A 27,853-nucleotide genomic window follows, 5' to 3' on the forward strand; every position below is an offset into this window, starting at 1 on the left:
TGAGTACAGGGCAGCCAGGAATACAGAATGAGGCTCGGTTCCAACACCCTCTTGCTTCCCTAAAAGGGCAGGAGACTTCACAGAGCTTGAACAGCTCTTGGGCCTCCCTTAACTGGTCCAGGCTGGCAGCACTCTGTTCCTAAAACAATCTCAGAGGCAGCTTCAAGGTAACACAGTTTACTGTGAGAAGCCAAGTTCAGCCTGCTCATTTTGGACAAGGATGGTAAACCAGGAACATCCAAGAGCACAAAAGCTATCTTTGTAGCAGCTTGTCATGGTCCATGTTTACCTCAGATGCCTTTCTTGGCACCATCAGTTTCCCGTAGCTTCCCACCGAATGATCAGACAAGGGCGGTGGTCTGCTGCTCACTCAACAAGTGCAGCGCTGGGCAAAGGAGGAGACTCACTGTCCTCCCTCCCCCTTCTGACAGAGATGGGGCTGCCGCCGGGAAAATAGCAGGCAATCATTTCAAAAGAAAGGCAGGAACTGAGGCAGGATAGAGGAGGTGGACTCGGTCCTTACCCATCAGGGTCAACTTCCGGGGCCTCTGCTTGGACGTGATGACTTGCAGAGATGGGGCTATGGACTGAATGCGGATGATTGGCTGGTTGGGGTCATAGGTTCCTGGCACAGCCAATTCAAGGTCCCGGCACATCAGAAGTTTGGGGGAAACATACTGCAGCTCCAGGGATGTGAGCTGTGAACAGTTAGGAAAGGATTTAGACTTCCGCCTCTCAAGGGGAACTGAAAAGAAATTTAAGCATTTTTCTTGGGAGGCAGAGGCAGGCGGATCTCTGTGAGTTCGAGACCAGCCTGGTCTACAGAGCTAGTTCCAGGATAGGCTCCAAAACCACAGAGAAACCCTGTCTCGAAAACCCAAAAAAAAAAAAAAAAAAGCATTTTTCTTTCATTAAATGGCAGTAAGCGGTTGCTTGTCCTAAAGTCTTCAGCATGAGTGAAGGCTGACGCACAGGATCAGCTCAGGAGCTCACAAGGCACTCTGCCTCAAGAGCCTACCTGGGGTAACTGCTTGGAGATCCGCCTGAACACATGATAATAGAGGTCCCAGGCTTGGGTGAGGTCCTTGACGTTCCCTGATTTCATGTACTTCCTGCACCATTCTTGTGCCTCCATTAAATCGCGACCATACGCCTGAGAAGCAAGCAGGGAAAAGTTTCAAGTCACCAAAGTAGCTCAATCCCCAAGCAGACCACACAGATGCCAAGGGTGCCCGAGGGGTATAAAGCTACCAAGAGGGAATAGCTGAGCAGAAGGGGCTGAGCAGTCCCAACCTTGGAGCTCCCAGAGCATGAATGAGGGTGACCTAACCACAAAGGGGGATTTGGGGAGAATAAGATGACCTCTAGAGGAATTTCTGTTAAAATTTCAGCAGCTGAGTGAGTGGCTGGGTGGGGCAGTACTTGCCCGTTATGTGTGAGGTCCTGAGTTTGAGTCTACCCCTCAGCATGTCAAGAAAATGAAAATAATTTAAGGGGCTAGAGAGATGGCTCAGTGGTTAAGCACACTGGCTATTCTTCCAGGTCTTGAGGTCACTTTCCAGCACCAACATGGAGGGTCACAACATCTGTAACTGTACTCCCATGGAACTGATACCCTCTTCTGGTGTATACAGATGCAGACAAAACACTCATATACATAAATAAATAAATCTTAAAAAAAAAGGCCAATACTATTTTTTTTTTTTTTTTTTTTAAATAGAAGGATTGGCCAGGTAGTGGTGGCGCACACCTTTATCTCTGCACAGGCAGAGGCAGGCGGACCTCTGTGAGTCCAAGGCCAGCCTGGTCTACAAAGTAAGTTTCAGGACAACCAGGGCTATTATGCAGAGAAAGAAAAAAAGAAAAGAAAGAAGGAAAGATTGTTGTAATGACTACATTTCTAATGTTTTGCTTTGCTTTGTTTTTCTGGGCATGAGTTCTAGGTCTAGGCTGGCCTTGAATTGCAATTCTCCTGCCCAGAGCACTGGGGCTACAGTTTCCTAACGTCTGGTGAAGCCATGTCCTGCCACTCTCATCCCGTACCTGGTTAAAGGATGTTTCCTTCAGAGTCTGGGGGCCCCGCTCCATCATAGCATGCAGGGGCTCCAGCACCTCAAACATGCCTTTCACGTTCCTCTCCCCAAAGTACAAGCGCGATGCCTCTTCCAGGCCTTCATGCCACATCTCGTGCCAGAGGATGGCGACTCGAATTAGCTCTTCGCTCACCTGGATCAAGGGGAGAAGGAAGGAAGGCACAGGTGAGCTACGACTGGGAAGATGCGACTTGGAGACAGTAGAGAGACTCACTCACCATCATGGCTTGCTGGACCAGGGTGTTACTGTGCTCACACATGTTCTTCAGGATCTTGTTGGCCGCATTGTGGCGGGCTGTTGTGGTAGACTTGGAAGCCACCGTTAGGGGGTAGATGAGGGCCTGAAGCAAACAGAGGAACACTTGCAAAGGGACTGGGATACGGAACTGATGTGCTTTAAGGAGGGTGGCAAAGAAGTGCTGAGGACAGCATTAGCCTGTGGACGTTACGAAAGGGGATTGCATTGTGAGAGGAGGGCCCTGCTCACTGTCTGTTGACTCTGCCAGCACTGTGTGGGGCACTGGCTCTCAGTCCCAGGGCTGGCACATACCTGGGGGTGGTAGCGACCAATGTCTGTAAGAAGCTGGTGAATGAGCCGGCCCACCAAGGGTCTGGGTGTGTCGATCCTTGCAATGAGCTGGGGTATAACCTGGCGTGCAGGAAGACATGATGCACAGCACGTGAGGCAAGGAAAGAAGACTGATGCTGAGACAAGGTCTCATGTGGCCTAGGCTTGTCACGATCCCTCTGCCTCCATCTCCCCTGTGCTGGGATTTCAGGCATATGCTTTGACTTAGCAGGCCTTCGGGAGAATCTGTAGTCTGGAGCTTGGGATCAAGCTTACAACACAGGCTGCCTTGCTACTGGGACCACTGGTGATTTCAAGAGGACACAAACAGGACGGACTGTGACCCACGCTCACTGACACCCGGTTCTCACCTGCAACCAAGTGTCAATCTGTATGGCCTTCACCCCTTCCACCAAGGCTTCATTGACATCTGGCCAATGACCATAATCAAACCACAAGGTGAGGACTCTGGGGAGACAGGAGAAAGTCACAGGAACTGAGTTTCCTAGCTTGTCTGCTTTCACCTTGAAGGCTATGATGGGAACAGGGCCTGGGAGGGACCTCTAAGGATTCATCCCAAGGTTTTGTCCCAGGTCTGTCAGGGTCACTGAGGTACAAGCTCAGTCGCAGAAATGAGGGGGCAGGGTCTGTGCACGTAGAAGGAGGAGCCTGGAGGATGGGCACCGAAAGGCTGGTGAGTCTGACAGTCCCCAGGATGAATGGGAGGCAGCTTCCCCCATCTCACTCCATCTTCACAGCTCCCAGCCTCACAAGTGAGGTCTGGTTGGCTGTTGTGTCTCAGGGGACAAGAGAAGAAAGGCCCATATGCTGACTGTACTGTACTGACCAGAGGTGGAGTACAAAGACACCTCTACATCCTGCCACTGGTAAGACCTTCAGAAGAATCCTCCCTTCCTCCATACCTGAGTGTATCCTGCAGGTTGTTGCCTCTCGACAAGGAGATAGAACGGAAGAAGCCCTGGACGGCAGGGACAGTGTACAGCAAGAGGGTTTTGGACAAATCCTGTTGGGATATAAGTGCATCACTGACTCTCCTGTCTCATCTCTCTTCTGTGAAGCAGGCACAGCTGCACACTGATGGCGCCCGCTCAGAGGGCGGTTAGGAGTGTGAGGAAACTCATGCCTGGGGCTAACGGCATACAGAATGCATTCCACAGTGGCAACTGCTTTCCAAATCATAGTGTGGCTTCCTGACAGGGCCGTAGGAGTGGAGCAGAGGCTCTGAACACTTGTTGGCTGCTCTGTTGCACTCTCAACTGACAGGCCCAAGGGAGGGAGACAGGGGAAGTGCAGGGCAGAGGACAGATCCCCAAGGCTCTGTCCTCAGAGTGGCCCCGCAGCTGTGGCAGCCACCCCCACACAGGACAGTGCATTAAGGGGGATGAGCTCATCTCTGTGGGAAGCAAGGAGCCTTTCTTCAGCCCTGACAGCAGCCCCCCAACACGCAGGCACTAAGACACAGCCTCTGGCACACAGTAAGGCCAGCCCGTCTGTGTGTCCAGCCCTATCCTGCCTCAGAGAAAGCTTCAGGCTTCCCTGAACTTCACAGCTATCTCCGATAGCTGAGCTCTGGCTGGCTCTGAATGAGGAGCTCACCTCGGTGACCTTCTTTTGCAGAGGGGAGGGAGTGGGGCTGTTTTCAGTGCTCTCAGCCTCGCTCTCACTGTTGCTGCCCTCTGTGCTGGTGGCAGCAGCGGCTGAGGCAGCTGTGGTGGCAGCAGTGGTGGCATTGGTGATGTTGGCCCCGCTGGCATGACGCAGCTTCTTTTTCTCATCACGGGCTTGGTTCTGATGTTTATAGTGCAGCACTGCTTCAAAGTTCATCACTGCCCATGCATGCCAAGCCTAGGTTCACAGGGCAAGAGTCAAGGGCAGACACAGGCTTGCTCTGATCTAGTGCAAGGCTCAGAGAAGTGTGAGGCTAGTGTCGAGGCAGGGCTTGACATTCTAAGCCCACCCTGAGGACGGGGCCTTGAGATCAGCAGGATGAGACTGCGTCTACAGACACACAGGAAGGGGGCATTACTGCAACCAATGTGACTCATTCACCTCCTGGGCACTGACGGAACTAGGTTTTATGGTGAACATTGTGGGGGTCACAGCAAGAGCAGTGTAGACTCCTTGCCTCAAGGCCTACAGCCTCTGCAAGGCAGATGGGGTCAGAAAAAGTGGCAATGGGACACCAGTGATCTGAAGCGCTCCATAAAGAAAGGGGCTTGTTAAGCCTTAAATAGAAGCTGAAGAAGGGCAAGGGAGGGGGCTCGGAGAGACAAGAGAGACGATGGCAGTGGGTCTTCCTGGCAGGGGAAAAAAGACCTGGAGAGAATGTGCAAAGAACCCAAGGAAACACATGTGCCTGCAGCTTGGGGCTCACAAGGCAGGGTGGGGACAGCTAGCCAAGTGGCAGAGCATAAGGCAGTGGATGTGATGAGCCAAGGGGTCCACTTCATCTGTGACAAAGTGGGGCTTCCTGAGCTTTATTCCTTCAGATTTTTTAATTTTACTTTATGTTAATGGATGTTTTGCCTGCACATATGTATATACACCACATGCATGCCTGGTACCTGTGGAAGTCAGAAGAGGACACCAGATGCCCTGGAACTGGGGTTCAGGTGGTTTGTGAGCTCTGATTAATAAGGGTCCCATTAGGAAAAACTGCATTTGGTTATTTTTCCAGCTTTGGACATACAGCTGTCTGGAAAGGGGAATCATTATTCCTACCATGGACTGGTGTGTGTGTGTACACATGCGTGCATACGCATGTGTATGTTGCTGGGGATGGAATCCATTGCTTTGTGCATGCTTGGCAAACGTTCTAACACATGGGAGAACACAAACAGGGCTCCTCGTGCGGAGAACTGAGGGGCTGGGAGACAGTGCCGGCCCTTCCTCACCTTGTACCAGCTGCGGTCATGCTCCGTGGCGGCACTGTAGTACTGCAGCACCTTGGGGATGGTGCTCTCGTTGATGCCCTGAAGGTTCAGCTGCCACTCCCCAAGTTTCAGGAAACACCTGAAAACAGAGAAGCAAGACCCTATGTTGTTCCCGCCCATCAAAGGCCCGGAAGGAGTGGAGCATATGCTAGGGGTGCCCTAAAGACTTCTGATGTTTACTCTTGCTTTCAAGAGGCAACTGATGGATGTTCAAGCCCGTGAAAGGAAGGGGAGGGGAGGTCTACAGAAATCTTGGAGGTGTCTTTTCTTCAGATTTGTGCATTCCAATGACAGCATAAACCAGATCCCAGGTACAGGTGTTCCTGCAGGACTCTATAAGCAAGCTTTGTGCAGGACAGTTGTTCACTACTTTTTTCTCATTGATATTTTTCCTCCTCCTTCTCCTCCCCTCCATTTCAGATGGCGATGGTGCTAATGCGAGCACCTGCTGATTGCTACTCAAATCTAGGTACTGCTCTCTGACCTTGATACTGGGCTCCTGCACCTCACATCACCCTAGGAGACAGGTGTTCTTACTGCTCCTTTATACAGGCACAGAGAGACTAACTTACCTGGAGTCAGGGCAGGGCTGTCTACACTTTGAATCAGTAATATAGGTGCCATTTTAAAACAAGAAGCCTGGGTCAGTGAGACAGCTCAGTGGGTAAAGACCTCTGCCACCACCCTGATGACCTGAGTTCATTCCTGGAACTCCTATGGTGGAGGAGAGAGCTGATTTCTGTCAGATGTTCTCTGATCTCCACATGCATTCTGTGACTTGAGAGTACACACACACACACCACACACACACACACACACACACACAAATATGTAAAATTAAAAAATGGGTTTAGAAATAAGGTACTGAACCCCACAGCTGGACAGCAGCTGGAAGTTAGCACATCAGTGCTCTTGCTGCCAGAGCCCTGGGAAGTAAGGGGCAGAGACTGCAGCAGACAACCTGATGGCTGCCTGGGATCCTCTGCAGAAAACTGAGGGATGTCAGCAATAAGCTACTCCAAGTACCACGAGTGTGCTCTGTAGAAGCGCTGGACGGCAGGCAGGGCTCACCTGGCCATGAGCTTGTGCAGCTCCTGCTTGTGCTGCTGGTCCTCAGTGGCAATGGCATGCTGGGCCTGCTGCTGCATGGTCTGGACAAAATGCTGCATGTGCTGGAAAGCATCGATCTGTGCAGGACAAAGGCAGAGAGCCACTTGGCATGTTGCCCAACTGTCAGGGGTCCTAAACCAGCACTTTCCAAAAAGGGTACCCCGAGATACAAGGGTGAGGACCCCACTGGACAGAAAACAGGGCGTGCTGCCTGGAGAGAGCTGGGTTATTCCAGAATGTTCATAATTTACCCACATGTTAGCTTTCCCTGCCAACTCTAATTATCCTTTAACAAGTCCTGGGAAACCCACATGCCTGACCAACACAGGTAACAATTCAGATGAAGCAATCCGAAACAAGAGCATGCTTCACTAACAAAGTATTGCCCCACGGGAAATCAGCTAGTAAATCTTGGCATGGATGTAAAACACTACGACACTTGGAGTCTTCACCACCGCAGATCAGCTACAAGCCCAAACCCACATGAAAACAGAGAAGACCCTCATGCACCCAAGTGGAGGAGGGAAGTCATCATCTAGACAGGCCACTAAGTGGGCAGTGGCATGGGAGAGTCTTTACAGCATCCTCTAGCCATCAGGTCTGGGATCTGACAGGAGGCAAGCAGTGGGCATCTGAGGAAGAGACAGCTACGCTGAACAGGAGCAGTGCAGGCCAGTCTGCTGCACCCAGACGTGCCACCATCATGACACACAGGGCCATAGGATTTTGTTCGGTGGTGCCAGGCAAGCGCTGCTGCCATGGAGCTGTAGCCCCAGGGAGCGCTTCTAGGACAGGTGGACTGTGCAAACATGTGAAGTATACATTAAAAAGTGATGTAGCCTAAACCCACTAACAGGGAGAACAGCGTGAGGATGCTGCCAAGGTTGTACATGCTTCTGTACAGAGGGAAGAAGACCCAACGCGTCAAGAAGCTTTAGTGGGCGGTGGCACACACCTTTAGTCCCAGCACGCGGGAGGCAGAGGCAGGCGGATCTCTAAGTTTGAGGACAACAAACAAACAAGAGCATTAGGTCTTCTTATAGTGAGTCATGTAAAATTCTGATCTCTCCTATGACAGAAACAGGCTACCATGTAAAAATGGCCTGGATGGAAAGCAGAACTCTCTGGCTAGGGGTAAGACTAAACCTACATACTTTTAAATGTAAGAAATCAGTTAGTGGGGCTGGAGAGATGGCTCAGTGGTTAAGAGCATTGCCTGCTCTTCCAAAGGTCCTGAGTTCAATTCCCAGCAACCACATGGTGGCTCACAACCATCTGTAATGAGGTCTGGTGCCCTCTTCTGGCCTGCAGGCATACACACAGACAGAATATTGTATACATAATAAGTAAATAAATATCAAAAAAAAAAGAAATCAGTTAGTACTAAAAAATAGATATTTTTTTGGGGGAGTCGGGGTTTAAGACAGGGTTTCGCTTTAGTTTTAGAGCCTGTCCTGGAACTAGCTCTTGTAGACCTGGCTGGCCTTGAACTCACAGAGATCCGCCTGCCTCTGCCTCCTCCCAACTGCTGGGATTAAATTTAGGCGTGCGCCACCACCTCCCGGCCTGGTTTTTTTTTTTTTTTTTGGTTTGAGAAAGGGTTTCTCTATACAGTCCTGGCACTCACTCTGTAGACCAGGTTGGCCTCAAGCCCACAGAGATCCACCTGCCTCTGCCTCCCACTTGCTGGGATTAATGGAATGTGCCACCGTGCCTTGCCTGAAATAGTGTTAAAAGTCATGCATGGTGGCATACATTTCAAATCATTTGGGAGACTGAGTCAGGAGGAGGTAAAGTTTGAAAAAAATCAAAAACCAAAAAAGAACACTGGGGACAGAGCCTACACCCAATAAGTGCCCCATGAGCACAGCTGGTGGGTGTGGGTTCAGACTGAAGGATGCCTCATGAACACAGCCTGGTGGGTGTGGGTTCAGACTGAAGGATGCTGTTCCTTTACGCAATCCTCAGTGCCCAGGGACCAGAGAAGGAGGTAAGGGAACACAGTGTGCAGTAAGCGGGTAGACCACAGCAGGGCTTGGGAAATTCTGCTCCAACAGAACTATGGTGCTGGGGGCCGGGAAGCTGGCTCAGTGGTTAAGAGCACGAGTTGCTCTTGCAGAGGACCTGGGTTTAGGTACCAGTACCTAAATGAAGCTCACAATCACTTGTAACTCCAGTTCCAGGGGATCCAAAATTCTCTTCTGACCTCTGCAGGCAATAGGCATACATGTGGTGCACAAATACGCAGGCAAAACTCTTATACATATAAATAAATAAAAATTGTGATGCTGACAATTGGCCTCACACAGGCCAAACATATGTTCTGTTCTCCAGTTATACCCTTAGTCCATTTTTCTTTTTTTTATTGAGACAGGGTTTCTATGCATAGCTCTGGATGTTCTGAAATTCACTATGTAACCAGGCTGGCCTTGAACTCAGAGAGCTGTCTGCCTCTGCCTCCTGAATGCTAAGATTAAGGGCGAGTGCCCTCAAGAGCTCGCCCAGGCTCACTCAGTGCCCTCAAGAGCTCGCCCAGCAGAAACTACAACAGGCATTTTTGGTGCCAGGTGTTCAGAGCCCTTATGCTCTGTGATGTCACTAGCTCTCATCATTCTTCAAATAGGTTTCTAAATCTTGAACCTCATCTGATACAGAAATGAATACTTAACATTGGTATGGACTTTGGTTTATTGATACAAATTTAAGGACAATTTTATTATATGTCTATTTTTATTCTTGTTTAAGGTATTATGTTTATATAGCTCAAATAAAAATATAATGTATAATTAAAATTATGGGTTAACAGATAGTCATCTATAATAGTCAAGCTTGTAGCCATGTTAGTTAGGTTTTATAGATATACAGAGATATATCTCAGAGGAACAGGTATTCGTCAAACCTTTCAAAGACCTACAGAACAGTGAGATATGTCTGCTGCTGGCAGCACCAATTATTTCAAGAGGAAGACAGGCATTGAAGAGGCTCCTCATGGAGTTTGCTAGCCATTTGTGCAAGAGACTGCTCTTGCCTGGACTGTTTGACGGTATGCTACATAAACTAGACATGCAGGACCCACAGAAAGATGACTGTTGAACTTGCCTAAAGAAGGTGAGACAGTCCTCCAGGGATCCTCCTTCATGAAAAAGTCTGCCAGACATTCTTCAGGACACAGAGGAAAGTGACTGGCAAACTGCCAATATAGGCGAAACACCTTTCAAATTTCCTTCTTTATGGAAAAGTCTGCCAGATACTAAGGGCCTGTGGGCTGAAGATGGATGCCTTAACGTTATAAAACTTTGGGTGACTGTCCAGGCAGTGAGATGTTTCTGTCAATTTCTGACCCTCTGGAAGGTGCTTACAATGCCCTTCCAGTTTACTGAGGTATTATATCCTTCTGGGGTCTTTAATGGAGTTTAAGACAGATAGTTATAGTTTTTCTTAGTTATGATAAAAGATAAATTAGATATAAAACTTTAGACTTACAACAATAAAACATGATAGAATTTTTTTTAATTTTGTCAGATACTAATAGACTAAATATTATAACTGTAATTCTTGCTTGATACCTGCTTTGTTATATGTAATGTTACCATGTTAAAGTTAAAACCTTTCAGCCGGGCGGTGGTGGCGCACGCCTTTAATCCCAGCACTCGGGAGGCAGAGGCAGGCGGATCTCTGTGAGTTCGAGACCAGCCTGGTCTACAAGAGCTAGTTCCAGGATAGGCTCCAAAACCACAGAGAAACCCTGTCTCGAAAAACCAAAAAAAAAAAAAAAAGAAAAAAAAAAAAAAAAGTTAAAACCTTTCTTTTTATTTAGACAGAAAAGGGGAGATGATGTGGGATTTCCCTCTGTATGTTGGGAATATATTTTATTACCATTGGTTCATAAAGAAGCTACTTTGGTCTATGACAGGGCAGAATAGAGCTAGGTGGGAAAACGAAACTGAATGCAGGGAGAAAGAAGGTGGAGTCAGACAGATGCCATGTAGCTGTTGAAGGAGAAAGATGCCAGAACCTTATCAGTAGGCCACAGCCTCTTGGTGATACAAAGATGAATAGAAATGGGTTAATTTAAGATAATAGCTAGCTAGAAAGACGCCTAAGTTGTTGGCCAAACAGTGTTGTAATTAATAAAACTTCTGTGTGATTATTTGGCAGTTGGGAAATGAATGAGCAGTCTCTGCTTAACACTCACCAGAATTTGTGCAACTCAGAAAGTCTGTATGCTGTGGATAATCTGGGCATTAGCAGAGGGCAAAGCCCAGTTAAAGTGCGGGTACTTTGCTACTGACTTCATTCTGGGTAGCACTCAAAGTCATCCGAGTTAACCACCTTAGGGAGCTCTACAAGACTGCAGTGGGGAGAGAAGGCTGAGTTTTCTTCCTTAGGGAGCACTCCAAGACCACAGTGGGGAGAGAAGGCTGAGTTTTCTTCCTTAGGGAGCACTCCAAGACCACAGTGGGGAGAGAAGGCTGAGTTCTCTCCCTTAGGGAGCACCCCAAGACTGCAGTGGGGAGAGAAGGCTGAGTTCTCTCCCTTAGGGAGCACTACAAGACCGCAGTGGGGAAAGAAGGCTGAGTTTTCTTCCTTAGGGAGCACTACAAGACCGCAGTGGGGAGAGAAGGCTGAGTTCTCTCCTGTAGGGAAGGATGACAGGGGCCCAAGCCTGGTCTTGCCTCCAAGGCCTATATTTTGTAAATCGCCACCATCATCCAGAGATTGTTTCAAAACAAAACCCAAGAGCTTGTCTATTTCCCAAGGACTTGTCTGCAAACAAGGAGGAATTCTAGGCTGGCATCAGGGAGATCTTCCCTCCCTGCTGTGGTATCTCTCCTGGCATGCTGACACACTGGAGCCCAAACCGATGACAGGAAAGGAGACCAGAAGTCTGAGAGAAAAACCCAGCTGGTCTTTAAAAACACTAGTCCGTGACCGCACAAACACAGGACTTGGTGCCAACGTCAGCCTTCTCTTGTAGGGCAGCACTCTTCAGATCCCAACCACTACAACTGCGACTACAGGCATCATTGACCAAAGGTACAGATGTCTCTCTCTGACTGGGACTCACGCTTCAAACCGGAAGAAGCCCTCCACACTGTAGGTATGGCAAGGACACTGACTCCTTCTGGTGGGGTGGGTAGGGAACATACCTTGCGAGCACTCTTCCACATGTTTTTCATGTAGGCGTAGGTCACTTGAGGGTGAACTGTTGGCAAAGGATGGTCAAGTTGCCGAGACGGATCAACTCCCAAGAGCAACACTAAAGTTTTATGAGCAAGAGCCTTAAAAACAAGAGGGCAAGTTACAAACAGAACTGGGCAGGGCACCACCCCTGGGGTAGGGGTTACTCACCAGTCTGCCGCTCTTGCCACACAGGCTTGCGTACTTGAGCCAGGTTCTCATGTCCTCATGAGGATTGACCACAAGGGACCGCACCATGAGGATTTTCTGCCAGTCTTCCACAATACGCTGGCAGCCCTGGAATGTTCAGAAACGAGGGTTAGACCTGTCTCTGCTCCACCTGAACCCCATAGCAGCAGCCACGTCTGCTCCCTGCGAATGCATTGCTCGCCTTGCAGGGACTTGTCAATAAGCAGAGGAGCAATGGGGCGTGGTGCCTGAAGCTGTGTCCTGGCTGTAATTACTGTGACTTTGGAAAAATTATTTAACCTTTCTGACCATCCTGTGGATTGGAATGAAGATAGTATTAACTTCACAGGACTGTGGTAAAGGGTAAATTAAAAATTTCTTTGTGGGTTGTAAATATTTTTTTTCCATTTGTATGTACACAGGCATGCACAAACCACATCATGCATGTGGAGGTCAGAGGACAGTTTGGAAACCATTATCTATCCACCATGTGGATTCTGGGAACTGAACTCAGGCAGGCAGACATGGCAGAAAGCACTTTTATTTGTTAAGCCATCTTGCTGTTTCCAATGTAGCGAATGAGTGTGTGTGTGTGTGTGTGTGTGTGAGAGAGAGAGAGAGAGAGAGAGAGAGAGAGGCAGAGGCAGAGGCAGGAGGATCTCTGTGAGTCTGAGACTGGTCTACACCTCAAGTTTCAGGCTAGCTGGAGCTACATGGTAAGACACTGTCTCAAAAGTCAAAAATCAAATAAACAGGGGCTGGAAAGAAGTTTAGTGGTTAAGAGCAAAGGCTGCTCTTTAGAGGACCTAAGTTCAATTCCCAGCACCCACACGGCAGCTCACAACTGTCTATCCAGGGGATTTGACAACACCCTCTTCTGGCCTCCACAGGAACTAGCACATATATGGTACACAGACATGCATGCAGACAAAACACTCATATTCACAAAATAAACAAACATGCCCCCTCCCCCAAACCAAAAGAAACAAAAGAAAGAGCTGAATTTACTTCCATGTAGATTCTTTATAATTAGAAGGAAACCGAGTAACTTAATCATTATCACAGGGGTTAAGCTGTTTTTTTCTGCCTTAGTACATGCGTTCGCTGTGGTATGCATGTGTGGAAGTCAGAGGACAGCTTGAGTGAGCCAGCTGTTTTCTCATCAGCCATGAAGGTCTCAGGGGATCAAACTCAGGACACCAGACTTGGCAGCAAGACCCTTCATCACTGAGCCATCATCCCAGCCTGCGCTGATTTTGTACCAAATGATCGGTAGGTGTTAAGTGAACTTTCCCATTCTTGCTGATAAAAAGCTTCTCTCAGGAGGGAGATGTGTTCCTGAGATCTGCCACTCGTGTGAATTTTACAAACCCAAAACCTAGTGACAATGATCTCTGGTTTCTGTACGTAACAGAAGAAGGGTGCACACTGAGCCTGACCTGGGAACCTGAGGCAAAAAGACACGGAGCCAAGGCTGACCTCCTCAACTGCCTCGTGGCAAACAGTGGTTTTAAGGGTCTGAAATGACTTGACCACGAACATGGCAGCTTTCCAGCCCCGGCAGCTCGCTGAGTTTTGACTGCACACCACCTTCCAGAGCCAAGTTTCCAGCAGGGCAACTCTATTTCCAGCTTTAGGGAGCAGCTTTCCAGCCCATGAGGTTGGCAACAATGACTTGGAAAGTTAGGAAAAAGTACACGGAGTGATTGCTTTGATCACTTCTCACCAACAGCTAGCTTCTCCGCATGCTGTCATTTGGCTCCCTGTAGTCTGAAAAGCAGCTTGCTGTCTGAAGAGAGGACTCAGGAAGGGGATGGCAGTGCTCTGAACTCGGCGAAGCCAGCATGAGCCTCTCCTCCCACCCCATTCCCTCAGGCCCCTTTCAAACTGTGTATCTAAGTTCCCCAGGTCAGAACGTCTGCAGGTCATCAGCTCCCTGACTTGGAAGCTCCACACCCCATCACAGTCATTTCAAACACCAGGTGTGTCCAAGCCTAGTGGGCAGGGCTTTCCCTGTGGAATTCTTCTTCTGGTGCCCAGGAGACAATTTTCCATCAAAACATTCACTGGGCATTTGGAAATTACAAATAAAACATGTAGAGGAACTGTACGTGCTCACTTTGGAGGCACAAATGACTGCCTAGTGCTCTTTCCTGTCCAGTGGAATGTGCCCTGGTGCTTCCTAGACAGGAATGCAGCCTGGAGTCAAAGAGTTTGTCACAGCCTACTGAAAAGCCTGGAGGCATAAACTTTGACTGGAGAGAGAAGTGGGAATCAGGTGTGGATGTAGCCAAGAAGAAATAGCTTAAAATTGTAGAGAGACTAGTGGTTCCCGAGCAGTGCGTGCTCAGGTGTGTATGTGGTTCTCGAGCAGTGCGTGCTCAGGTGTGTACGTGGTTCCCGAGCAGTGCGTGCTCAGGTGTGTATGTTGTTCCCGAGCAGTGCGTGCTCAGGTGTGTATGTGGTTCCCGAGCAGTGCGTGTTCAGGTGTGTATGTGGTTCCTGAGCAGTATGTTCACATCTGTGTGGTGTCCAAGCAATGTGTGCTCAGTTGTGTGTGTGGTTCCCGAGCAGTGCGTGCTCAGTTGCGTGTGTGGTTCCCGAGCAGTGCGTGTTCAGTTGCGTGTGTGGTTCCCGAGCAGTGTGTGCACACATGTAGTTTCCAGAGCAGTGTGTGTGCACCCATGTGTGGTTCCTGAGCAGTGTGTGCTCAGGTGCATGTGTGGTTCCCGAGCAGCGTGCGTTTAGGTGCGTGTGGTGCAGGAGATGGAACTCAGGACCTGGGAATGCCGGGAAAACGCTCTACCAATGACCCACACTCCTAGCCAGTTTGTTCTTTGTGAGGACCTTTCCCTCTAAATATTCAAGGACTGGGGGATAGGCTGCCCTTTCAGGGGCACGTGAGACCATCTTAGAGGTGGTGCTGGCTCCTTCTTCATGCTGCTATGATCAGAATGCCACACTGAAATGGTGAGGCCTTGGGAAAGTCTCTACGAGGTCTGAACAGCGCTAGATGGAGTCTGACTGAAGAGTTGTCACAGTAGGTTTTCTGTCTCAGAGCACCTAGCAACTCTGGCGGCCAGTAAGTACACTTAGAAGGCTGGCACTCAGTTAAGTCATTTGGGAGCCAGGAACGATTCCGAGCCTGGGTGTATATCTACCTGTGCTAAGTGGCAAAGAGAGTTGCCCTCCAGGTGACTGCACTGTGTGGAGGCCTCAGCTGGAGCACTGAGAACCAATGACCTGGAGTTTACGATTTCCAAATGGTGATCCTAAGTGTCATTTGCTTAGACACACGTCCTCCCGTCTCTAGATAAGCCCCAAAGGAGGCTGCTCTGCTGGGTGCACTCACAGCCACAGCTGAGGTTGGTTAGTTTTTGAAGGTTCTGCTTAGTAGAGATGGGGGAGGAGAAAAGGGGTGGGGTGCAGGTTCTCACGCAGGCTGTGGGCGGGGTGGGTGGCAACTGGGGCTGTCTCCAGCTTACCTGCAGCCTCTCCCACCAGATCTGGCGGATGATCTCCCGTCGCTCAGGGACAAGTTTGTACTGGATAACCTCCTCCAGCTCGGACAGCATATGGCAAGAAACCATGGCCTGATGGAAGCAGATCACATTCCCACCTAATTACTGCACACACAACCTCCAAGCTGGTGAATCTGAACCATTTCTTTTGGTATCAGGGTATCTGCTAACCCCAGAAACAGCAAGTTCTCAGCAACCCGCTGTGTCCTCTACAGCCCACTCTTTAAGCTCTAGACACCAACAGCGTGCAGACAAACACTCACCCCGTAGGCTCGGCTGTAGCTCTCCCCTGCCATGGCAGTCAGCTCAGCATCCAGCAGGTCCCTGGCTTTGTCAATGCACTAGAAAAGAAACAAGGAGGCTCTAGGCCAGGGCTCTGTACTTGGGCCTTCACAGAAGTTATTTTGTCTCACTTCAGTTCCAGTGATGAAGCAAAACACTCACCACATTAGGACAGAAATTCTCCTTAATCTGGACAGCTAGAGAAGGGCACTACCCAGTGTCTCATCAAAGACAGCAGCACACAGCGTCCACAAGCAGAGACTCAGGTGACACTCACAAGCCTGGTGGCGAGGAGGAGGGAGTGTGTGCTATGGGACAGAATCACTGCACTCTTGCACGCTAAGGGGACGTCCTTGGGGCTGTCTTCTTTTCACTTTCCCTGATGGGTGTGTTGTCACAACTCATTGGGCACTCAGTGGCTCCGAGGTGGGCATCGCCTTTGGTTTCTAAAGCTGCTCCTAGCCTCGCAAAGGAGTTCCTCTGCAATGCCCTTCATGGAACTGGGCACCTGTTACTGACCCAGAAGACCTATGGCATAGGGATATCACAGGATGCCATTCTGAACCTTCCCTGTGCTATCAATTAAACTCCCTCTTGTGGAGGTTTTTCTCTCCTCTGAATGGTTAAGGCTAATTGTTAAGTTAGCGTCTCTGAAGTGCTCTGATCATTTCCTGAGCAGCCCGTCCAAGACAGTCTGGTGTCTGACAAGGCGGATATAACCACCTTATTATGCATTCTGCAAGTTAGAACAGTGTGTGCTCCTGGATGGCCAGAAAACCCATTTCTCCAGCATAGTGGGGATCACTGGCTCTCTAAAAATCCTCCATTGGTGAAACTTAAAGCCCCTCTCACTAGAAGGAGAACTTAGGCAAGGTGTTTAAAAGGGTCACAATGACCCAAAGAACGAGTGCCAAAGCAGCTACAATCCACAAGCTGCCCCATGCTCCAGGAACACGACACAGCCTCAGCCTACACACGAATGGTTTCTGAACTCTGCACCAAGGCCGTTCCCGGAGTTCAGAGACTTGAACATGGCTGAAGTTCAACAGCTTCTTAGCACAGACATATGCGCAGGAACCAAGAAGTCACTCACAGAGATGTTTTCTTCCCGGGCTGGTCTGCATACACATTTTCTTACCTGTTGGGCCAAGGAGAAGAGATCCTGATGTAAGGCCAGCACAGCTCTGTAAAATGCTCCATCGTGGGTATCCCGAGGAATCATACAGGTGTACTCCTCCATGCTGTCCCACTGACCTAGGAGCACAAACACACAGCATCAGGATAGCTGGCTGGCTGAGTTGGAGGCAGCACTGAGTCCTGTCATTGATACTTTGATTTAACTTGATGTACACTCAAGTTAATGGGACTTGTACCAGCTGAGCCCTGCAACCTATTGTGGGGGTTGACTTTAACAAAACCACGTTTGTCTTCTAAGCATCGGCTGATGCCCCAGGCAGTATCATAAAAGACAAGAAGAGGGCCTAACGACAAAGCCTGCACATCAGATGGGCTTAGTGCTGCCCCTCATTAACCCCGAGAACTCCCTCCAGCTTCTCCAGGTAAGATAAAATGTAGGAAACACCGCATAGCTCAATGGAATACTGGGAAATTATATTTTTCTCTAAACAGTTGAAAATGGCCAACACAATTAGAGGACAGGCTTTGACAAGTTGTTTGCCCTTTTCACTGTGGCAGTATCTCTGCCTCAGGAGGAAGGAGGCTGGGTCACTGTGCAGTGACCTTGTGTCATGTTAGAACTGGGGACTGACTGAACCAGGGAAGAAGGATGTACTTCCCCTGGTGGGCTGAGCAGGCATCAAATGTCAAGCCTGCCAACACCATCTGCAGAAAAGCTATCAGCCTCATTAGGTGCGAACTGCAGGGCTGCTGTTTTTACAGGCGGTTTCCAGCATTCCACCCCCAGCTATTGGTTCATCCATTACCAACGCCTCTGGGCAAAAGCAGACAGCAACAGATGACTCCTCAGGAAGCAATTTGTTTTTAAGAGACGTTCTGGACACAGCCCAGAGCTTACGACAGCAGAGCACAGAAACTGTGGCTGGGGATAGGACCCGGGAAAGCTTTGTGCACGCCACATCCTGTCCATCCTCTCCTGTCCCATCAGGAAAGGCCAAGTTGGGGGCGAGAGGGATGGCTCAGTGGATAAGAGTTTATACTGCTCTTGCAGAGAACCAGAGTTTGGTACCCAGAATCTACACTGGGTGTCTCACAACCACCTCCTGTAAATACAGTTCCAGGAGGATATGAGCCTCTGGCCTCTGTTTGCATGTATCCACATGCCTATAGCTACAAATGCATATACATAATTAAAAGAATAAAACAAACAAAAAACAAATAAAAAAGAACTGCCATGCCTTAGCTAGGGCTTGGTATCAAAAATCTACATATCTGGCCTGGGCATGGTGGTACACACTTTTAATTCCAACACTGGGGAGGCAGAGGCAGGTGGTGAGTTCCAGGACAGTCAGGGTCATGTGGTAAAACAAAACAAAAAAACAAAATAAACAAAAAAATCTTTATAATACTCTGGGAATAGCAGGGAGGTTATTGAGTGTCGGGGGTGAGAACAGATAAAACAAAATGGTTTAAATGTGATTGTTGGAGAAGGCAGTGGGCACACGGGACATCATTACACTATTCAGTTATACACATGTGGAGAAAGACCCATGCTGTGGGATAACCTTTTTGCATGCCGTGAATATGTTTTATTCCCACTGGTTAATAAAATAGCTGATTTGGCTTAGAGCAAGGCAGGATAGAGCCAGGCAGGAAATCTAAGCAGAGATACAGGAAGAAAAAAGGCCAAGTCAGGGGAGATATCAACTAGTTGCCAGAGGAGCAAGATGTATTAGAGCACAGGTAAAGCCATAAGACATGTTGCAAAATGCAGATTAATAGAAAAGAGTTAATTAACTTGTAAGAGCTAGCTAGTAATAAGCCTGAGCTAATGGGCCAAACAGCTTGTAATTAATATTAAGCCTCTGAGTGATTATTTTAAAAGTGGCTGCTGGACTAGGCAAGACAAAAAAGCCTTTGTTTACAGAGGCTTTATGTGTGTGTGTGTGTGTGTGTGTGTGTATAAACACTAAAAAATAAAACAAGATGGTAACTACCTTCTCCCTCTCCTCCTATCTGAGACACAGGGAGGATAGGTGGCGCTCAAACAACACATGGATCCTGAGGTGAAAAGGTGTGCAGTGCACACAGAGGGGAAAAGCGAAGGCAAGAGCCAAATGCCAGTCTGGGAATCTGTGACTACTTCTATGTAGTACTCATAACACAGAAAAATAAAGCAGCACTTTGTTTAGAACAAAGTCAAGTTCCACCATGGTATAGAGAAATCTATCCAGTCACCCCGCTTCCTGTCACAGAGCTCCTAAAACCCTGAGGTTTCCTATGGGGCAAGACTGTTTTGAACTAGACACAAGGGCGGCAGCACACCCACAGGCTGTACTGCAGCAGTTTCTCTGAGAGAAGAGTCACCTGAGCTCCTTAGGACTCAGGAAGTTCAGAAGTGGGGCGGTGGCGGGGAGGGGGGTCCATCCTGCTGGCAAGCACTGAACCTCATGAAGCAAACAAACTCAAAATCTCCAAGAAGTTCCTGAAACTGATCATACGCACTAGCCCTTCCTCCCCAAGTAGTACAAACCGACACTCAGACCAGCTGAGCCGCCTGGAAGAGCCGCTCTCCAGCCTGTTCAGTTATCTGCAAGTTGCCAGTGAGTCAAGGTTCCAACTTTTAAGCTGGTCACCCAGCTGGGGCGGGCTTTCAGTTCTGAACCCTCCCTGAATCATGTCTGCTCTTGTAAGTGGCCACCCCCCAACCCATATTGCTGTAAGGAACCCGTGTACCTGCTCACTTTTCTTTACAACAAACTTAGTGAACAAACTCAGTGTTCCTGAGTTCTGAGAGGTGTTCCTGCAAACTGTGTTTATGAGGAGCTGTGGGAGCCATGATTTCCAGCAAGTCAGTCAGAAGCGCAAGGCACAGTCTGGCTCATGCCACTGGGGACTAACATGAGAGCAGCCACATGGGCCTGAGTCCTTGAACTGGAAGGAGTAATATCTTAAGTACATCTCTGATGGGGGATGTCCTTCTGTATATGTGTTGCTTTTATTGGTTGATGAGTGAAGCTGTTTTGGCCAAAGGCTTGGCAGAGTAAAATCAGACAGATGCCATGTAGCAGCCAAAGGAGAAAGACACTGCCAGAACCGTCCTGGTAGGCCACAGCCTCTTGGTGACACATAGATTACTAGAAATGGGTTAAGATATAAGAACTAGCTAGAAAGACGCCTAAGGCATCAGCCAACAGTGCTGTAATTAAAAAACAACAACAACAAAAAAAACCCCAAATTACTAAAAATTGGCATCTCAATTTCAGATGCTTTCCCACAAGACCCATCTTTACTCATGTCTAAGGAGTCTGTGGGAATGGACAGATGGAGGACATGGTGCATAGGCACTGGTGGTCTTTACATCTCGGCATCACTGCGGCTCACTCTGGGCCGGGTACCCATGCGGAAGGGCACCCATGCGGAAGGGTACTCATGCGGAAGCCTCACCTAAACCCCACGCTGCTGCAGCGGCCATCCGGGCCATCTTGGCCTGGGTTTCATCGTTCACCAGAGTCCACTTTTCACAGCACTGCTGATGAAGCTGCCCCCTGGAGGAAGATAACAAGCGGATAGGTTAGCAAAATTTCGTGCTACAACCCATGAACCTCCTTTGGGTTAGCTGGGGCTGCACAGGAAGTGGTATGATGGATGGGTCTGCCTGGAACTTAGGAGTCTGGAAAGAGAAGTGGACAGGTTGTTTGTGGTTTCTAGGGTCTAGTGCCCATCTCTCAGATGCAGTGTCTAACTCTGTATGATATAAAATACCCTGAGTTGATGGCGCCTTCATAAATGCTGTGACTTCTATCCTCTCGGTGCAGTCTGGGGTCTACAGAGAAAGAAATCTGAAAAGACACATCTGGACGTGTATTCTGAGGGCAAAGCTATAGAGAAGGCCCGCTTGATGTGGATGCTGCACAGATGGAACATCTGGAAGACTGTTGAGCCATCTCTCCAGTCCCCTAGCTGTCTATTTTTGACATAGTTTTATGTAGCCCAGGCTGGCCTCAAATTCACTATGTAGCCAAGGATGACCTTGAAATCCTGATCCTCCTGTCTCTACCTCTCCAATTCTGGGATTACTGGCACACACATTATAACCAGCTAGTTACTGAGATAGGATCAGTACTTAAGAAATCTCAATGGGTAAGAGCCCCAGCTGCTTTTCCAGAGAACCTAGGTTTGGTTCTCAGTATCAACTTGGAGGCTCACAGTTATCTGTAACTCTAGTTCCAGAATCCAATGCCTTCTCCTGACCTTTATGGGCACAAGACACAGATGTGGTGCACACACATACACGCAGAGAAAACATTCATACAAATAAATACCATCTAAATAAATAAAAAAGTTTTAATATACAAAAAGAACAGAGCCACACCAAGAATAAGAATTTCTTATTTGGCGAGCTCAAGCTGACCTACAACTCACCATGTAGCCCAGGATGGCCTCAAACTTGAGACAATTCTCCTGTGCTAGCCTCTCCATTATCACAGGTGTGAGTCAGCATGCCTGACAACAAGAGGGCCTTCCTATTGCCAGTTAATGTGCCCCCTTAGTGCCGGGAGTTGTGGCTTGGTGGTAAATTGCTGGCTAGAGTATAATGTCCTGGGCTCAAACCCCAGCTAACAAAGAGAGAGCAAGAGAGAAAACACAACACCGTTGCCTCCACATTCCACTTCTGCGCCGTGCAAAGGAGAGGGTGAACCCAAGTTCACAGGAGCTTCAAGATACAGCTAGGGGCTGGGCGGTGGTGGCGCACACCTTTAATCCCAGCACTCAGGAGGCAGAGGCAGGCGGATCTTTGTGAGTTCAAGACCAGCCTGATCTACAAGAACTAGTTCCAGGACAGGCTCCAAAGCTACAGAGAAACCCTGTCTCAAACCCCCCCCCCCAAAAAAAAAAATACAGCTAGGATCCTCTTTCCAGGTGGAGAGGCACACTGCAAAGTGTTTAGCTCAGTACTGGAAGCAGAGCCAAGGAAAACAGCACAAGTTCCAAGGGGCCCAGGCTGGAAGCTGATGGACCACACTGTTACTAGAGGGCCCAACTTCTGTTTTAAATAAGTAAATAAATAAAAATTTGATTTATTTAAATTCATTTGAACTTATTTATTTGTGTGGGTCAGAGCATAGGAACTGACTGGTGCATTTTTATTGGGCTGTCTCTGAAGGTAAGAAAGAAAGCTCCATTATCTACAAATGATCCTACCAGGCCTAGAGTTCCTCCACTACCTGTGCTCTGCACCCACTGCATCTGCTCTCAGAGACTCAGAGGCTGTGTGGAGGCTGAGGAGGTGGGTGTGTCCAGGGTGCCACAGTGCTGGGGCTCCATCTCTAGTCATCACTCAGGAGTCAAATGAGCGTGGAGAAGGGGACATTTGTACGCTCACTGCAGATTCCCCATAGTTTCTGCTGGTGCCTTTGGACAACACCTGCCGCAGGCGGGTTCAGAAAATCCGCTGGCACAGAAAGAAATTCAGAAACTGCACTCTAAACAGAACTGATTAAATAAATCTTATCAGAAAGTTGCAAATGACCGGGAATTCTGCTTCTTTCATCTCTTTTAAGGTCTCTTTTAGGCTTCCACGTTCTTTTTTTTTTTTTTTTTTTGGTTTTTCGAGACAGGGTTTCTCTGTGGTTTTAGGCTTCCACGTTCTTAAAGCCCTAGATCAGCAATACTAGACCCTTAGACTTTGTAGGTAATTATAAAACTGGAAAGAACCCAAGAGACTGGAGGTGTGCGGGAGTGAGAACTGTGGCAGAGAGAGGCCCATGTCACTCTCTCTCTCAAGAGATCTCAGACTGTGAGCCTGTTGTTTAAGGAGACTGGACAAGAACCACATCTCTGCTTTTCCAAGGTATCCAAGCTGTCCCTGCTTGGTTCCGTCAGGGAAAGTGTCATCTCTGAAGAGGGAGGGCAAGAGGAAGGAAAGCGCACGGGAGAGCTCAGGGGAAGGAGCAGGGTCACGGCAGCTGGAGGAGCAAAGAGTAGGCTTTGAAGAGAGGGGGCAGGAAGCTCAGATATGACACCTCCATGAGGAATGGCGAATAAATGGGTCAAAGCCACACCACAATGGGCAATTAATTCAGAGGCCGCAGGAAATCGCTACAGCATTTCACAACTGATCAGATCTAAACTTTAGAAGAATTTGCACCTGTTTTATCTTTCTCCTAAGATATGCTGTAGGACACAGCAGAGTTGAAAGTAGAAAAAGCAAAATCCTGTTTTGAGTGAACAGGGCTCATTCTTTTTTTTTTTTAATATTTATTTATTTATTATGTATATAATATTCTTTCCGAGTGTATGCCTACAGGCTAGAAGAGGGCACCAGACCCCATTACAGATGGTTGTGAGCCACCATGTGGTTGCTGGGAACTGAACTCAGGACCTTTGGTAGAGCAGGCAGTGCTCTTAACCTCTGAGCCATCTCTCCAGCCCCCAGCAGGGCTCATTCTTAACACCCCTTCTTCCTCCAGATCAAAGTTGCCCAGCAGAGCGCGCCATGAGGATGGGAAGTTCTGTGTGCACTGTCTGACGAAGGAGCCACAGAGGCTTCTGAGCACTGATGTGTGGCCAGCACAACTGTTTTCATAGCTAGGTGTGGCTAGTGGCTATTGAAGCAGGCAGTGAAGTTGTAGATACCTGTTAGACTTAAAACACCTTCGGTTTTATAAACTAATCAAGAAGATTTGGTAGAATGTGCTTATTCTATTCATTGACAAATGGATATAAGATATTCACTTATGAAAATAAATAAAACAGTAACTTTCAGTTTCCCTATTTCTGGTTAAATTAGACAAACAATTTTCAAATATTTTTACCAGTTCATCCATTCATCCATTTACCATTTCTGTGTGCGTGTATAATTTATTTGTATTCATGTGCACATGCAGAGGCCAGAGGCCAAGGTCAGGTTTCTTCCTCAGTTGCTCTCCACCTTACTGACTGACTGACTGTGTGGTATATATGCACATGTATGGATGTGTGCTGTGTGCACACGTGTGTGGAGGTCAGTGAAGGACGCCAGCCATCCTGTGTCATTACTCTCTGCCTTAATTACTTTGAGACAATATTTTTTAGATTAAAAGTTTTTTATATGTATGGGCGTTTTGCTTACACGTATATCTGAGTACTACGTGCATGCCTGGTGCTCACAGAGGCCAGAAGATGTTAGATCCCTGGAACTGGAGTTCCAGATAGTTGTGAGCTGCCATGTGGGTGCTGGGAATCAAACTTAGGTCCTCTAGGAGAGCAGTCAGTGCTTTTAACTGCTGAGTCATCTCTCCAGCCCTCCTCACTTTTTTTTTTTTTTAAAAAAAAAACAGGGTCTCACTGTGTAGATCTAGCTGGCTGGAACTTGCTATGAAGACCAGGCTGGTCTCAAACTCACAGAGATCCACCTGTCCCTAGCTCCCGAGTGCTGGATTAAAGGTGTGCGCAACAACACTCAGCCCAACAAGAGCTAATCAGTCATGTCTTTATTTTAAAAAATGTAAGATTTATTTATTCTTATTTTTATATGTATGGGTGTTCTATCTGAATGTTTGTCTGTGCACCACATGCATGTGGTGCTTGAAGAGGCCAGAGGGGGCACCAGATCCTCTGGTAAGAGAAGGTAAAACTGCTTTGTGGGCGCTGGGAACTGAACTCAGGTTTTACTGCTGGACCATCTCTTCAGCCCAAGAGCTAATTATTAAAAAAAAATTAAAGCTAGGGCTGGAGAGATGGCTCAGAGGTTAAGAGCACTGCCTGCTTTCCAAAGGTCCTGAGTTCAATTCCCAGCAACCACATAGTGGCTCACAACCATCTGTAATGGGGTCTGGTGCCCTCTTCTGGTCTGCAGGCTTACACACAGAATAAATAAAAAAACGAACGAACGAACGAACGAACGAATGAATGAATAAATAAATAAATAAATAAATAAATACAAATTCTTTAGCCGATCAACTGAGGTCGGAGGCACAGAGAGCAGGCGGAGAATGTATGGTGCCAGGGACTCAGCTCTTCTGCAGGCAGCATTAGCATTAAGAAAACAAAGAGCATGAAACAACAAAGCTGGGGACCGGGGCGCACACCTGCAATTCCATCACTAGGGTGGGTGAGGCCACATGGTCAAGTCAGTCTGGGCTGGACAGCAAGTTCCAGGCCAGCATAGGCTACAGGGTGAGAGCGACTCAAACCACAAAAATCGAACCAGCAGAATCAAACCAAACACAACTGTGTGCTGAGGCAGAAGAGTGGTAAGAACACAGCAGTTACCATTCCTGGGAGAGCATGAGGGGCAGAGAGCAAGTGTCTGAAGAGTCTGGAGACATGCGCCTCTCCTGGCCACTCAGGTCATCACCCCAGGGCAGCTCACCATTCCCCCAAGGCTTCAAGACAGCGCATGCGGCCCAGCATCAGCTCTGGGTCATCCTTGTTTGTGTCCATCTTCTTATCATAGGCCACAAGAGCATCCTCCCACTCATGCAGCTTCTCATACCAGGTGGCCTGGATCTCCTGCGGAGAGCAAGGGTTTATGCTTTTGAGTCCACACACGCTTTCCTGTGCTACGCTATATTCATACACATACTTCACCTCTCTGCATGTCCCAGCCTAGGCTAAAGAACTTACCTGGAGGGAGGTTGTTTGGCAGAGACAGAAATGTTATTCCTGGGCACACTAATGGCAGACCTTGAATCCTGAGATAAACTAAGCACACGAGGGTTCAGCTCCACCCCATCCCTCCAGTGGTCCTGGAACGCTAGTACAGGGGGGGGGGGAGGGAGCCCACAGGGAAAAGTGGGTCCCCACCTCAGCTTCTGCAACGCCAGTCTGCTGCACCGCTGACATCAGGCTGTGTGACAGGCACAGCAGCCCAGGCCACAGCTGGTTCTTTTTAGAAGCCCTGATACTCTGCATTCTTAACGCATTTCTAAACCTTCAGGAAATACAATAGAACACTGCTACTTAAAATTCTTTGGACAATCTTCCATCCTACAGTCTTCTATCCAACATTCCCTTCTGTGTAGCACTTGGCACGTCTACCAGTCAAGGCCAAAGGAGGGATTCCATTATGCTGGCAGGCAGAGTGCCACGCTGGCAGTGAGTGGTGTCCACAGAAGTAAGAACCATGGTCTGAAGTTCCAGACCAGAATGATCAGTAGACAGTTTTATGTGTTTTCTGTCTGTCTTTGAGTTTCTTCATCAGCTCAGTAGGAGACTATTTCTGCACCAGGCCGGTCTATTGCTCTCCAGAGGGTCCTTAAATAAGAACACGATTCTGAGGTGGAACTTGTAGATCACATAAGCAGGACCCACATCGTTTTCTCCTGTTCCCTCCTCCCCTTTCTGGATAAAACTGATATTTTTGCAGCAGATACAAAAGAGACCACTCATCTGTTGTTGAGTGGCCTCAAAGAACATCTTCCTGTTGAACCAGGACAAGAAGTCATTCTACTGTGTACTGTTGACTGCTCTTCCCTCCCAATATCCCCTGCTGCCCATGCACCAACTAACGCCACACTCGCCTTCACCCCAGTGCCAGCAGGGTTTGCCGAGATCAGCCTATCTGTGGAAGGTAAACTCGGCTTCATCCTGTATGCCAAGAATAACGTTCCTATTTGCCTACATTCGAAAGAGAACTCAGAGAAGAATGACTAGAGTGCAGTGAAACGCTCTAGGATGAAGGGCAGCACAGACAAATGTCCACACAAGGAGCCAGTGACTGATGTGTGGCGCACACGCGGTGAACCAGCAGAAGGCAGACAGCAGCATATGAAGCAGGTCAAACAGGGGGCAGGACATTTTGAATTGCAAGGGGTTGCAGAAACTATAAGGTTTAAGCAATGAATCACACAAAGTTCTAATGAGATTGCTGTTACATAAATTGTGCTGAGGAAGCACAGGCTCTGCCAAGAAAAGGCAAACCATTGTTAAGCTTAATATGATTCAGCTACCTAAATATAACAGAAAATCCACCACGGTTTAGCAATAATCCTGAGCTAATGGTCACCTTTGGGACCTGAAGATGGAGAGACTTCCATTTAGGGCTGGCAGTCTGAGCATTGGAGCATGAGCCGTCTGTTGGCAGATCACCTCAACACCAGATGGGCAAAGAGCGCTTGTTTCAATCAGGCTTATGGGGGCCCAGGCTCTAGGGTATTGCGGCTGAGTACAGCCTGGCCTGGGAACTACACCATGTGCTTTCTGCAAACAAGGACTGGCAAAGACGGATGAGACATATTCTCTGCGTTTTGTCATCATCTGGAGAGGTGCGGTCCTTAGTCTGTTTACAGGCAATACATGCTTAAGATGATGAAAGATGGCCTGCAGTTTCAGTTCAATGTTCTAAATGAGGTGGCGTGCCAGAGCATCAAAAAGAAGTCCTGCCTCTTGATTAAGGAAACCAAGTAAGTGACTTATGCAATTCATAAAAGGTTTTGCATCAAATATATGGATCCAGAGTTTCCTGGCCTTCCAGTGACCCAGTATTAAACTGATTAAAATAGTGCTTTGTAAATTCAGGGATCGTCAAAGCACCTTCTCAAATTGCAAGAAGTTACAGGGATGATCTGTGTATGACAGGCAAGGGTGGCAGCAGAGATGCAGTTATGTATGTAATAATGAAAGAGAAAGTCCCCTGGCGTCAGAGACTAAGAGGATGCACTTTATCTTCCTCTTGGGGAACTGGCTAGTTTCTAACTCAGGGACAGGCACGAAGGCTCTGCCACAGACGACACACAGGTGATGAGCCAGGTTGAATGGCAGTCCTGAGGTCCACTTCCCTGTTCAATCCTGGTCCTGCGTGTACTTGCTCTGTTAGCTCGAACAGGTGTTGAA

The 27,853-nt window shown here is 48.3% G+C and overlaps 1 protein-coding gene across 1 annotated transcript in view; it reads right to left on the reverse strand.

Moving 5' to 3' along the window:
• Mtor (mechanistic target of rapamycin kinase) overlaps window positions 1–27,853 on the reverse strand; it is a 112,376-nt gene that overhangs the window by 23,121 nt on the left and 61,402 nt on the right. Inside the window, exons 30-46 of the mRNA XM_057783538.1 lie at window positions 25,392–25,531; window positions 20,483–20,583; window positions 17,037–17,152; window positions 15,880–15,957; window positions 15,581–15,688; window positions 12,078–12,203; window positions 11,876–12,007; window positions 6,687–6,802; window positions 5,577–5,694; window positions 4,279–4,527; window positions 3,585–3,685; window positions 3,033–3,129; window positions 2,644–2,742; window positions 2,312–2,434; window positions 2,044–2,226; window positions 1,019–1,153; window positions 524–698 (exon numbers count right to left, since the gene is read on the reverse strand). Of these exons, the coding sequence (XP_057639521.1) occupies window positions 524–698; window positions 1,019–1,153; window positions 2,044–2,226; window positions 2,312–2,434; window positions 2,644–2,742; window positions 3,033–3,129; window positions 3,585–3,685; window positions 4,279–4,527; window positions 5,577–5,694; window positions 6,687–6,802; window positions 11,876–12,007; window positions 12,078–12,203; window positions 15,581–15,688; window positions 15,880–15,957; window positions 17,037–17,152; window positions 20,483–20,583; window positions 25,392–25,531 (2,197 nt within the window). The remainder of the gene's footprint in view (window positions 1–523; window positions 699–1,018; window positions 1,154–2,043; window positions 2,227–2,311; window positions 2,435–2,643; window positions 2,743–3,032; window positions 3,130–3,584; window positions 3,686–4,278; window positions 4,528–5,576; window positions 5,695–6,686; window positions 6,803–11,875; window positions 12,008–12,077; window positions 12,204–15,580; window positions 15,689–15,879; window positions 15,958–17,036; window positions 17,153–20,482; window positions 20,584–25,391; window positions 25,532–27,853) is intronic.

The sequence above is a fragment of the Chionomys nivalis genome, chromosome 11 (genome assembly GCF_950005125.1).
Source record: "Chionomys nivalis chromosome 11, mChiNiv1.1, whole genome shotgun sequence".
Classification (NCBI taxonomy): Eukaryota; Metazoa; Chordata; class Mammalia; order Rodentia; family Cricetidae; genus Chionomys; species Chionomys nivalis.